The sequence below is a fragment of the Diuraphis noxia genome, unplaced genomic scaffold (assembly GCF_037042655.1).
Source record: "Diuraphis noxia isolate RWA-SAM2 unplaced genomic scaffold, SU_Dnox_SAM2 contig0004, whole genome shotgun sequence".
In the NCBI taxonomy this organism is placed as follows: domain Eukaryota; kingdom Metazoa; phylum Arthropoda; class Insecta; order Hemiptera; family Aphididae; genus Diuraphis; species Diuraphis noxia.
Genome location: NW_028301714.1, coordinates 47,344,501 through 47,357,063, shown reverse-complemented (window position 1 = coordinate 47,357,063; position 12,563 = coordinate 47,344,501). Strand labels below are relative to the sequence as shown.

Genomic DNA, 12,563 nt, shown 5'->3' with positions numbered 1-12,563 from the left:
TGATTACTGAATTTGGTCATTTTTTGATACATAGTTTTATTTGTTATTGTTTATTTATTTATTTATTAGAGTTTATTGTTGGTTTGTTTTTCCCAGAAATAATATTATTAACTGTAATTTATAACAATTAGCTAAAATTAATATAGAATTACTCTAGATATAGTATATAATATATTAGCTACATAATATTAAATTTGTTATATAATGTATAATCTAAATTATGTACCTATAGCTAGAAATATAATATATACTACCGTGTTAAATTCAGTAGACAACTTATATGCATACATTTCGTATTTATTTTATGTATAGAATACATGTATTTTGTAATTATTTTCTTTTGTCTGGCTTTAGTCTCGTTTTAACGACTATACCGATGGCGATATCCACGTCTTGAATTTAATACGGTACAGGGGACATTGGGAGAATTGCGGTTAGCGAAAGAAACATTATTAAATCTATACAAGTCTTAATAGTTATATTTAACTGCATAATTATATTGTCTAAAATAATGTATAACATAGTAAATCTCCTACGGTTACTCAGTTTCTCTAGCTCATTATCGTTGGCCGGCAGTTCACTCCCATTTTCCTCTTTGTGGAATAGGCCTACATGGGGACACCACAATAAAAAAAACGCACCGCTTGCAATACCTCATGCGACATTAAACACGACATAGATTGTCATCGTTTAATAAGCTAAGGTGGTGTGGAAACTTGCAATGCATTACTACAGTCTGCAGTAGTAAATATGCCAAAATTACCAAAATAAATATTCATGGTTTTTACTATAGAGAATATAATCTTATAATGTATTATATTGTACAGTTGTTGTAGTAATAATATTTATCAACACTACTAACTAGTTTTCTTTAATTTAATTTACATATTATTAATTATTATATAAGGTATTTATGTATATACGATTCGTTGATCGTTCTCAGATGAATTGAGAACCTATATATTTGTCAAATTGTTCAATAATATAATATAATGTATTAAAATATTATGTAGTCCTATAGCAGCTACAATATATTATAATATATATTATATAGGTAGGTACGATATATACCTATTAAGTTCAATGTTTCAGAAAAATATATAATTTATTAGTGTGATGGACGAGGTTCAGGGACATAGCAAGAATCAGTAGCGCCCCCGATAGAAAACTGTATTTGCGCCCACTTTTACCAATTTTTTAAACTATCATATTTGGATTGAGAACGCCAAACTCAATGAAATACCGCCTATCGTATAACTGCACCCCCACCAAATGCCCTCTTTCTAGTCCTTTTAGTCGGCCTTAACGAGGTTAACCTGCAATAAGTTAAAAGTGTTGACAATCTACACAATGTTTATTTCTATATTAACCTTTATTATTAAAATAGTAATAAGGACTATTACGTATAGTTAATGAGAAGTTACAAAGAGTTGAAATAGATCGTAATCTCGTGGTTGTGCTATACGATTATTAATTCGATAAATTACAAATATACTCAAAATGTTGATGAATTTTAATTTTGAAATAAAATCACTTGAAAAATCTGCTGTAAAAAAATACAATGACAAAAAAAAATCCATTTTTTGTGATGAAACTCAAAATAATGATTTAGTTACTTCTGGAAAAGAAAATTTTTAAATATTAATACCTTTTTAGTTATTTTAGATCGTCTATTGATTAAACTTAACAAGATGAGAATAGCATATCACAATATTTATGTAAGTCATTTGATTTTTCTGGCGAGCTTGAAAGTCTAATCACATATGATGATATAGATTTTAATAAATTAATAAATGTCCATGTTTAAAAGCACACATAATACAACTGGTTATGATAATAAAAAAAAATATTCCCAAACTTCTTCAAACTTCACATAAAAAACTTGATTTCAATTATATATCCCTGCAATATCGAAGTAGTACTAAAAATAAATACTTCTACTGATGTAACTATCTAGTTATTTAGCTATAAACGCTTTTTTTCTTGCTTGAAAATAATAAAAGATTATCTTTGATCTACGTGGATGTCACAGGATCGATTAAACACACTTGTCATATTAAGTATTGAACATGAATTTAATGATTAGATATCAAAAGACGACATCATAGAAGACTGCAGCTAAAAAAAATTAAGACGTACGACTAGGTATTTACCAAGCAGTGAATAATACGAGCAATATAATAAATTTATAAATACTTGTACGCATTTCTTTTTTTTAAGTTTTCTTTATAGTAGTTTTAATTTATTAAAATACCTATGTAAAAATAAAGTATTTATTTTGTATTTTTATTTAATTAATGATAATTTTTAAAATATGGGGTGTGATGATGGTCTATTCGCTTTTAAGAGTAAAATACCAATATGTTAATTAGGGAGTAAATTTATTTCAGCCTGTAAGTAGTAAAAACCTTAATCTGGCCCTGTATGGCAATATCATTGATTATAAATTAATAGCTATTATATATAGTGTACCTACTAATCAATGCCAATACGCACCGTCCAGACGTCCATTGCAGGCTTACACTCTACACTGTAATATTATATAATCCTGCATTATTTAAAATAATATTATATTTTATAATACACTTTAATAGTAACTTATTTATTACCTATATTAACTAATTACATATGTAACCAGAACACAACGTTTCAGTCTTGGTATATATAATGACGAATAACAATAATGTCCAATAAATTATGAAATTATATATGTATACCTATATAGACTATATAGGTTTATAAATCAAGTAAAACTTCAAAACCAACTAATATTCAATAATATGTTTATTATAGCTACTTATTTTTATTTAGTTTATTTGGTAGGCACTATTTGGGTAAGTAATTCTAAGATATTGATATAGGTAAATGATTTTGCATAATTATTATAGAAATAAAGTTTAAAATAAAATATTAACGTATAACATGAAATAAGTATAAGCTCATCAAATTTTATAACATTCACTAAATCGTAAAACTAAAAAATGAAATTAATAAAATATAATCATCACGTATAACGACCATAGAAAGTAACACAAAGATTAAACAGTATAGGCACGAAGTCCGACAACGACCTAGTGACGACCGTTTGAAGCGAAATAAGTAAAAAAAAAAAGGCTGAATAGTTGAAAAATAGACGTAGACAAAGGCCATAAAATTAAAAATATTTTTGAAAAAACTAATTTATTATTAGGATTTATATTTTACTTAAATACGAGTCAGTTTACCTTTAAATCATCCAATAACATCACCCGCACTTACCTAAATTAAAAATCGAGAAGTAAACTCGTCCATACTAAACGCTGATAGAAATGATCGGTGATCAAATACCAAATCTGACCCATGGGCCATGAGCCCATGACACCCCTATCGTGGGGTAGTTGCGTCATTATAACCCTAGAGGTTTGGCCTATCTAGAAAAGCAGTTCAGAAAAATACGTCTTCAGATAACAGTTTCTAGAGTCTAGATGCAACCAGAAACGCGTACCTTAAACCAACAAACTTTTAAATTATGCCTGAACAAGTTAACAATATATGTATAATAATAATCAATAATATCAAATATCAATATCAGTAACCAAAAATTGTATACTCGCACTTCGATCAATGCGCTTGCAATTACTCATATAATATATACACACTCACAATTCCATAAGGAAAAATAAAAAATACAAGTAAAAAATCTGTTAATAATAAATATCTATACCTACAACCTACATGGTTACAAATATAGACCACATCATAAATGTATTAATTGAAAAATTATACAATTTTATAAGACGTGATTTTAGGTTGATTTATTTATCTAACTATACAAGCATAAAATTATAAAAAATAATAATAAATAATCTATATTTTTATATCTTAATGGCTTTATTCCGTATAAATAATTAATTATTGCTAGGCAAATGAGACGATAGTGAGAATAATTAAGTGTAATAGGTAAATATTGTTTCAATATTACAAAAAGTTCAGTTGTACATATCATATTATAAAATATAATATTATTTTTGGTAGTAGGTACCGATAAAAACATCATATTTTTTCATACTCTTCATCATGAACAATTGAACACTTGCAATAAAATGCTAAAAATACGGCAAATATCTGAAATCAAAAATTCGTAATCATTATTATGATATCGGTCTGTTTTCGCAAGTCACATCGAAAATCTTTGTGATTATAGTTAGGTCTTAGGTATCTATATTAGATAATTTTATGATAACATTTATAAATAATAATACACTCGCGCGATCAGTGATATAATGTGAACCTGCATGGGTAGTTCCATAGACTTGGTAGTGAGAGGGGGGGCTAAGTCGCTAAGTCGTAATTTTCAGAAAACTTTCGATAGGTAGTACCTATTATATATTTTTTGTAATTAAGTTTTTGACAATACACCTGTTCCGTAAAGATTTACCCATTGTGATATCTCCCAAAATAATGGAGATATTGAAATTCTGGTTTTGTAATAAGATGGCTCACAGGGATAAGCATTACAATTATTTCAAATTTTAATTTATTTTGATGTTATGGTAAAAAAGTTAAAAAATATATTTTTTTTATTTAATTATTTCCAATAAAAATTGACTACAGTCATTTTGTAGAGTTTATTTTTCTGAAAATATTTACGTTTCAAAAATTTATTTTCATTAATTTCCTGATTTTTAATTTCGAGAAACAACACCACAGAGTTATGTGACCCGTCGCACATACACGCGTTCTAGTATACGTCTGCCCGAACACTTTCAGTGTGCCTAGTTATAATCATATTTTATTTTTTCAAAACTAGAAAAAAATATTAAAAATTAGTAAATTAAAGAAAATACAATTTTGAAAGGTCAATATTTTCAAAAAAAAAAAAGATAAACTCTACAAAATGGCTCTTTTTTTTGAAAATAATTAAATAAAAAAATATATTTTTTACATTTTTTACCAATGCATTAAAATAAATTTAAATGGGTAAATCCTTGCGGGACACAGTGCATATCATATTTTAGAAATACGGGTTTGGTGGTGGGGGGGGGGTGGTTCCCTTCTGGAGTCACTCCAAATGTGACCTCTCATCTAACGGTTGTGAATAGTTCTTAAATGACAGTATAATATAATATATAGTTTCTAGAAATACCTGAATTAAAGCGAATCCTATAGCGGACCAAAATATTATTTGGCTATTTTGCTGAAGATTGGTCTTGAACTTTTCAAAGCAGCCGATTGTGTACGAATTGATTTCCGTGCAAGATTGATCGATTTGGATTGCGTAACAACAAGACGCAGGCAATTCACCGGTGCCCGTAACCGATTTCCAATCTTTTGGTCCTTCAATTCCGCAACATTCGATCTTAAAACGAGAATTATTATATTAAGTACGAAAAACCAACTAAATTAAGTAGACAATAATAATATATTTACAATAAGACCGCCTTGTCGTGTAATATTACTTTTAACATGTGTTTAGCGAACTTATGCAATTTTAACCAAAGCTGATCATTGTTCTCAGGGATTGTGGAGGGTTCTAATTCCGTGATTTAAGCAATCAAGTGTTCGTATAACGTGCATCATCTAAAGCGAGGGACAATGCCCCATTTCCGGATGGTCTAGGATTCAACTGTTTAAGCTTTTGTGATGTTTTATTTGTCAATCAATAACAGTTTATACATTTATCTAGCTTCTTAACACATGAAAACGGATACTTAGATGTAATGAATGTGTTGAACAATATTATTTATTGTATGTTTTAGTAGCATTTATATTCGTTGATTTTTTTTTCATAAGTATACGAAAATATAATCTTTAAAAATCGTCAAGTAAAAATAAAATTCAAATTTATGATTGGTAAACCACAGCTGTAGTTTTAAAATATAGGAACTAAATAAGCATTAAAGTTTTCTTTTTCAGTGGAATTCAGGGAGGAACAGCCTAATTATCAGCCTAATAAACGTTAAAGTGAGTAGTTTTATTAATATTTATGTTAATAAGAACATATAATATGTTTTAAGCATTTTTAAAGCATAAAAACATTTAATTTTTATTATTTTAAAGTACATCAAAATATGACCTTTATAAAGTATAGTAATTAAAATATGATATCATTGTTATGTCATTAAACTTACATTAGATTGTAATACATTCCAGGACTGTCTAGTGGCTTCGTGTTCCGTTTTATTGTACGCGCTGATCGTGTATTCCATTTGTTTCAAAGCATAATGTTCCATGTCACTACGCATATGATAAACAACACCACCCAATAGAAATTCTCCAATCAAGAGGATTGCGAGCAGCATAGACACCTATAATATAATATATTGTTATGCATAAAATTACGCACGGGTAAACATAAAAATGTTTAGGTATTCAAATATTAATTCATAATATTGTGTAATTAGTAGTGTATGCACTTGTCACTTATACAGATGCTTTTTTTTTTATTATTGAGAATAAGGCTTCAACAGCTGGGTCATTAGCCTTCGGTTGTAGATACAATATTATTAATGGATACTTTAGTTATGATTGTATGTTACATATTAGTATATTACAGATTAAGTGATATACAGTATTCAAGCACGCCCGCAGGATAAAATCCCACCCAGGGCAAGATCAAAATTCTAAAACCAAATCAAAAAGATTATTTTAAATTTTAATATATTTCTAGTGTATTTTCATTCTAAAATAGCATAGCCTAAATAGGAAAACACAACACTATGTCATAATTTAAGTCCCATATATGTGTATATGTTTACAATTCAATATTATTATTTTAATGTTACAAATTAATTATATTTATATTAATTATCAAATAAAAGTTGTATGCGTCTTGGTTGCATACAAAATAATTGTAAAACGTCTTCAATAATTTTTTGTTTTTGCTTTCTAACAACGTCTTTAATATGTGTGGCATTAAATTAACAATAGTTTTAAAATATTCCCAGTAGGGGTAATACCCCTTTTGCCCCTCCCCCTGCGGGCGCCCTTGACAGTTTTATATATTTACATTACATTTGGTATGCGTAGATTCAGCTTAACACGATACAGATACTGTCTTCGTGTTTTTCATACATATTTTATACCCGTTTTCTAATTGTTTAATCACTATAATTTTAATAGACTTCTATACATATGATATAATAAATAAAGTTTAAACTTCTCTACCAACTTTTGTCAAAACTCGGAGACCTCGAGACCTATATTTTAAACATCTAATGAAAATTAGAATTTTAGCTTTATCTCGATGGATTTTTAAGAAACACGAAAACGCATACTTTAATTTTAATCAAACCAAAAGTACTTTTCATCATGGGCACAATTAGGAGGGAGCTAAAGGGTCTTTAGCACCCCCGAGTGCTTATAAATATTAATATCTAGAGATAAATACCATACATTTTTTGTTTTTAAATATTAAATAATTACCGGAAACAATCCAAACTATTTTGGTCATCATATTAATTCTTTATAAATGATTACGTATTTCTATAATTCACGGATGGTTAACATTACGAAACAATGAAACATATTATTTGAAAACGAATTGCTTACGAGCAATTTTTAGCCAATAATAGTTTCGATCAAAACTGTTAACTGTCGTGTGTCTGTGTAATACTGGTAATATCCTAGAAGTTATTTCGGTAGGTATCTAAAATTCTAATAATCTAATAACATTAAATAATACAAAGTGTTTATAATATATATTCTGTTTTCATCCTTAATGTATGAAATGTGTAAAAATGTGTAGGTACATAAAGTTTTAAATATTGATTATTTTAGATTTGTAACTTGTAAGATCATTTTATTATTATTTTGATAATAGGTAGAGGTACAAAGCCCACCAAGGCTTTTAGAGGCATTTACAATTATTATAGTACCTTATATTTTAGAGGTCTATTTGCGCCTGTGGGCACCCCAATAGTGTTATATTTATATATTAATGAGTTAAGTATTTCAATGACTAATGACTATTAGTGGCCATAGTGTGAACTACGACACAGTGTGTTCGCGCTGTTGTCTCAAATATTATGTAACCCTGACAAATAAAAGTATATTCTGCACCTATAAGTTGTCATAGAAACATTATTCACTCTTGTTAATACCTATTCAGGCTTTATGGTTTTTTTTAACTGGACAGAAACAATTTATGTTATACTGACTTTAGGGGCCTTTGTACGCTCCCTTCCCACATCCGAGATAATGTATATTCTATTTTGAACTAAATTAAATTGAATATCAAAATATATGACTTTCACGTACATAATTTATTCAAATCACTTAATAATTATTAATGAATTTTTTTAAGTATTCCAAAAATATAATGATAATATCTAAAATAAATATAAAAATTGTATAAACTTATGTTTAATGCGGAATTTGAGCTTTTATTTGGTTCATTAATAATGAAAAATCTAATTGGAATTTAGTTGTATTATTATTGTATTTATATTTTGTATATCACTAGTTTTTATAATTTCTTGTTAGAAATACTTGCAGTGCAATCAAGCTTACGACACAGTGATTTACCTGAATTGAGCGTTCACGGCCTGACACACTACGGCAGTAAACTATTATTCAGTAATTCGGGGATAAGCTAATCGATTTTAAATTCTATATGTATGGGTATACCCGATATAGGTACACAAAAGTTGTAGTTAACTCTGTTTATTATTTAATTAAATCATTCCTTCCTAGGAACTTATTTCGAACATTCTTCCTACATCATACACAAGTGGTAAGTGGTAAGTGACAATACAAATTCTTATTCAGATATTAATGTTACCAATGCTGTGCACTAATTTAATATTGTTGATTATTGATGTTTAAAACTTTTGTGAGACGTACCTAATTTGTTTACATTATAAAATGAGATAATATTACATAAGTAGGTACCATTCTTAAAAAGTGAAAACACATTAATGTAACATTATAAAATGTTAATGAAATTAATAATTTATCTATTGTTATGCAACCCGTCATTATTAGAAGTATTTATAGAACTTAATAGTAGGTATCAATAGTATTTATAGGTACCTATTGGCTATTAACTACAAAATAATGTAATTATTACACTATTAAAATAATTGTTTTAAATTAATTAATGTTTTTTTTTTTTTAAATCGTTTGAACGAGTAATATTTTTCAATCAAAAGTTGGCTGGTAATAAGGCGCTATTGAATTTTTCTTTTTATATTTTTATTATCATATTATCTCAGTCATATGTCAAATACACTATTCATATGTTAATTCGCCCAAAGTATCTTTCACTTGCTCGAAACCATTTTTTTTTTTGAATAATTGAAAAAAACATGGGTTATTTTTTTTAAATTCACACAATTTCAATAAAAATATCGTCCTTCAAAATCACACACTTTTATTTTTTATATATCAATTCCGCACAGTTTTCCCAAAATTATACCGTTAAATTCCACACGTATGACGTATTGATATTTTTCAATAACACACACATTTATCTAAAATTACATTAGCTATAATTTAGAATCGCAAACCAGTTCAAATTCAAATTGAATTCAATCAAAATTAATATAATAAATACAACTTTCGGGATTTTCTTTTAAGTGATCGTTTTATAAGCAATGAAATAACTTTAGACTATTTGAAAACAATAATATGTAAATTCATTTCATCTAAGCTTTAAACATTAATTTTTTTTTGCTAAACATTTTTTTTTAAATCATATTATATCGGATTAATTATAAATAAAATAATATTTAGTTAATTTTAAAATTATAAAATATTCCTATATATAAAATAATTTTTACAACGATTTATTTGATATCATACAATTTTTTATTTTTAACTGTCAATCAAATGTGTGTGGTTATGAATTATTGACCTTCGAAATACCATTTTTAACAATATACAAAATATGTATGGTATTCAACGGTGTAAAATGTGGGATTTTGAATGGTAAGTGTGTGGTTTTGAACGACGCCCTCACAATAATTATATAATTTATTTACACATACCATAGTCTATATTTTGGTAATTATTGTAATTTTTTTTAAGTATAAGTAATTTATTGTAAGTATACAAGAAAATAAACTTTTTTTAATCAACTGAAAAATTACTTCGAACAAAACAATTTATTATATTGTTAAAATATGATGAATATTAAATTACATAATTTATGTTGTATATAATAATGGGTTTAAATACGATTGATGTAAAGGCGGTGTTGCGTTCTGATCAACATACATAACACTTTTTATTTGATGTGTGTCAACTTACCTCTGTAGTAAACTTGCCGCGGTATCTACTACATAGACGGTGCATGCAACCCATGGTTGTATTATTTATTAATTTAGTACTTTTATGTTAAATTAATTTAATTGAAAAGAGAGGGCCCCCCCTCCCAGGCAGAACCCTACGGGTGCCCATTCGAAATTCTGCCAAACATCCAAGTGTTCCAACCAACAGTTCCCTTCCCCAGAATTCCACAGGCTAATGAGTAATGACACTTGCTGTCGATGCCTCAACCCCAATAAAAAAAGAGAAAAATTAATTTGAAAACATTTCAACTACAATTATTCAAGTATGACTAATTAATTCTATGCAGTTAAATAAATAGCATATAAAAATTAGTCTTGTATTTTAATAATTTAACTTTGTTGCAACTTTTCGTAATTAAATTAGCCAGCATTTGTATTTAAGAGTGCATATTCTATTATGTTAATGTTAGAAGGTTATAAGATTATCATTTCACTTTTAATATTAACGCCTAGAGACATACCGCTTGAACGATTAATAATTAATTACCATGCCTTAAAACGATTTAATTTGATTTTCGGCATTAATTGTCTACAACTCAAGTTATAAGTCACATGATAGGATAAACACCTACCAGAAGTAATCGATATTTTATGTTTTTGAGTGTACCACACATACAGATGACGACGATGGCAATGACTAGAAGAGCGAGACCAACGGCGGTCAGTACTTGAGGCACTGTGGTCAGTTCCGAATCAACAAACCCTGACCATTTGTACAACTTTTTGTCCATGAAGTACGCGATCCACAAAATACCGATGCCTGATATCTGCAGTCCGAACACATGAAAAAAAAAAGGCTCATAATATTAATAATTACACGAATAATTTTTAAAACATATAGTACTATTGTTTATTCTATAACACAACTACTAACTAAAAGAAAAAGATTAGACACACTACGTTACAAACACATATTTTGGTATTTATAATGTATTGTAATATAAAATCAGTGCATGCCTGAAGACTGCACAGCTCAAATGTTCGTAAATCGCAATATTATAATATAATATTATACTGTTATATAGACTATTATACTATAAAATATAGAATTAGAATTAGATACTCACGAAACAAAACAGATTGAAAAACTGGAACACGAACTTGCTTAGAACCTTGCTGATGGACATTTTTGATATATTCTTATATTCTATCCGATAGACGATAACGAATAAGTATGTATTGGTTTTTAAAAAAATCAAAAAGATAATATTTATATTACAGTTTATGCATCAACGTATCATAGAAGAATAAGAAGAAACGTAGACGACACGATATCGTTAGGTAATGGCTGCCACCAAACATAAAAAGTTCTACTCTAAAGATTAAAGACAACAACAATAATAAATTACATATAATAATGGCAACGGTTCAGATAAATATGAGTTCAAAGTTCAGACCATCAATAAACAACGATAACAATTAAAAATAGTCTATAATTAATAAAATCCGGGAATTGAGAGGTAAATTATATATAATATATCAAGCTATTAAGAAGGGGCCCTAATATTTTAGGCTTTTTTTTTACCTTTAGCGAGATTTTAAAATTATAGTTGGACACTAAAATTGGAATTTATTAAATAATAATTGGAAATAATACCTAAAATAACACGGTAATTAGGCTGTGTAGTGTAAATTTGCATTACCTACACTAACTTGGGTAGAGAAAAAATTAACAAAAATAATATAAATATTGTTATTTAATTGTAATGAGCAACATAATAGATTAGATATTAAGTATTGATAGTTGGTTTTGTTAAGTTATGAGGAATTTATAACAAAACATAGTAAACACATTAAACGTATTTTATTGGTCTGACTTAACAGTTAACTAGTGTATAAATAAAATACCTTACTTAAGATTAATATTTATTTTAAAAATAAATCATTCCAACGTTCGTTTAATATTCATAAATAGCTACTGTTATAATGAACCTTGTATCACATTTTCAAGCTTTTAGAATGAGAGATAGATTTTTACCTACCTAGATCAAAAATGTCTATAATAGCTAAAAAGAGTTAAATTATGAGTTATACTTATGTTCCATAAAAATTCTTACTCAAACAATTGGTAAGAATGTTAAATAACCTTAGTTGTTTATAATTGAGTTAAAAATATTAAGAGAATGATTTTGTGTAAAAATTACCATTGTTCCTTATTTTTATTTAACTCTTCCCAATTATTAAAAATAGAACAGAAACTTTTACGTTTTGAGTTCAAAGTAACAGCTAACTTCACTTTTATTGCATAAACTATAGAAGTTGATTATTTCAGAATTAATACTTCTTCAAAAA

The 12,563-nt window shown here is 27.5% G+C and overlaps 1 protein-coding gene across 1 annotated transcript; it reads right to left on the bottom strand.

The window, feature by feature from the left end:
* Positions 1 to 3,513: 3,513 nt before the first annotated feature.
* LOC107164853 (leukocyte surface antigen CD53-like) lies at positions 3,514 to 11,572 on the bottom strand. Its single transcript, XM_015512828.2, has 5 exons — positions 11,339 to 11,572; positions 10,844 to 11,038; positions 6,111 to 6,287; positions 5,126 to 5,338; positions 3,514 to 4,104 (listed from the first exon to the last, which is right to left on the bottom strand). Exons 1-5 carry the CDS (start codon positions 11,396 to 11,398, stop codon positions 4,033 to 4,035), a joined length of 717 nt encoding a protein of 238 aa, XP_015368314.1. The 5' UTR covers positions 11,399 to 11,572; the 3' UTR covers positions 3,514 to 4,032.
* Between the last annotated feature and the right edge of the window lie 991 nt (positions 11,573 to 12,563).

Bases quoted from the DNA above. Each gene is read 5' to 3' on its own strand.
- LOC107164853 (XM_015512828.2), bottom strand. From the start codon at position 11,398: ATGTCCATCAGCAAGGTTCTAAGCAAGTTCGTGTTCCAGTTTTTCAAT. The intron at 11,039-11,338 runs GTGAGTATCTAA...TTCGGACTGCAG, and splicing joins TTTTCAATCTGTTTTGTTTC to ATATCAGGCATCGGTATTTT. The intron at 6,288-10,843 runs GTAGGTGTTTAT...ATTATATTATAG, and splicing joins TAAAATATCGATTACTTCTG to GTGTCTATGCTGCTCGCAAT.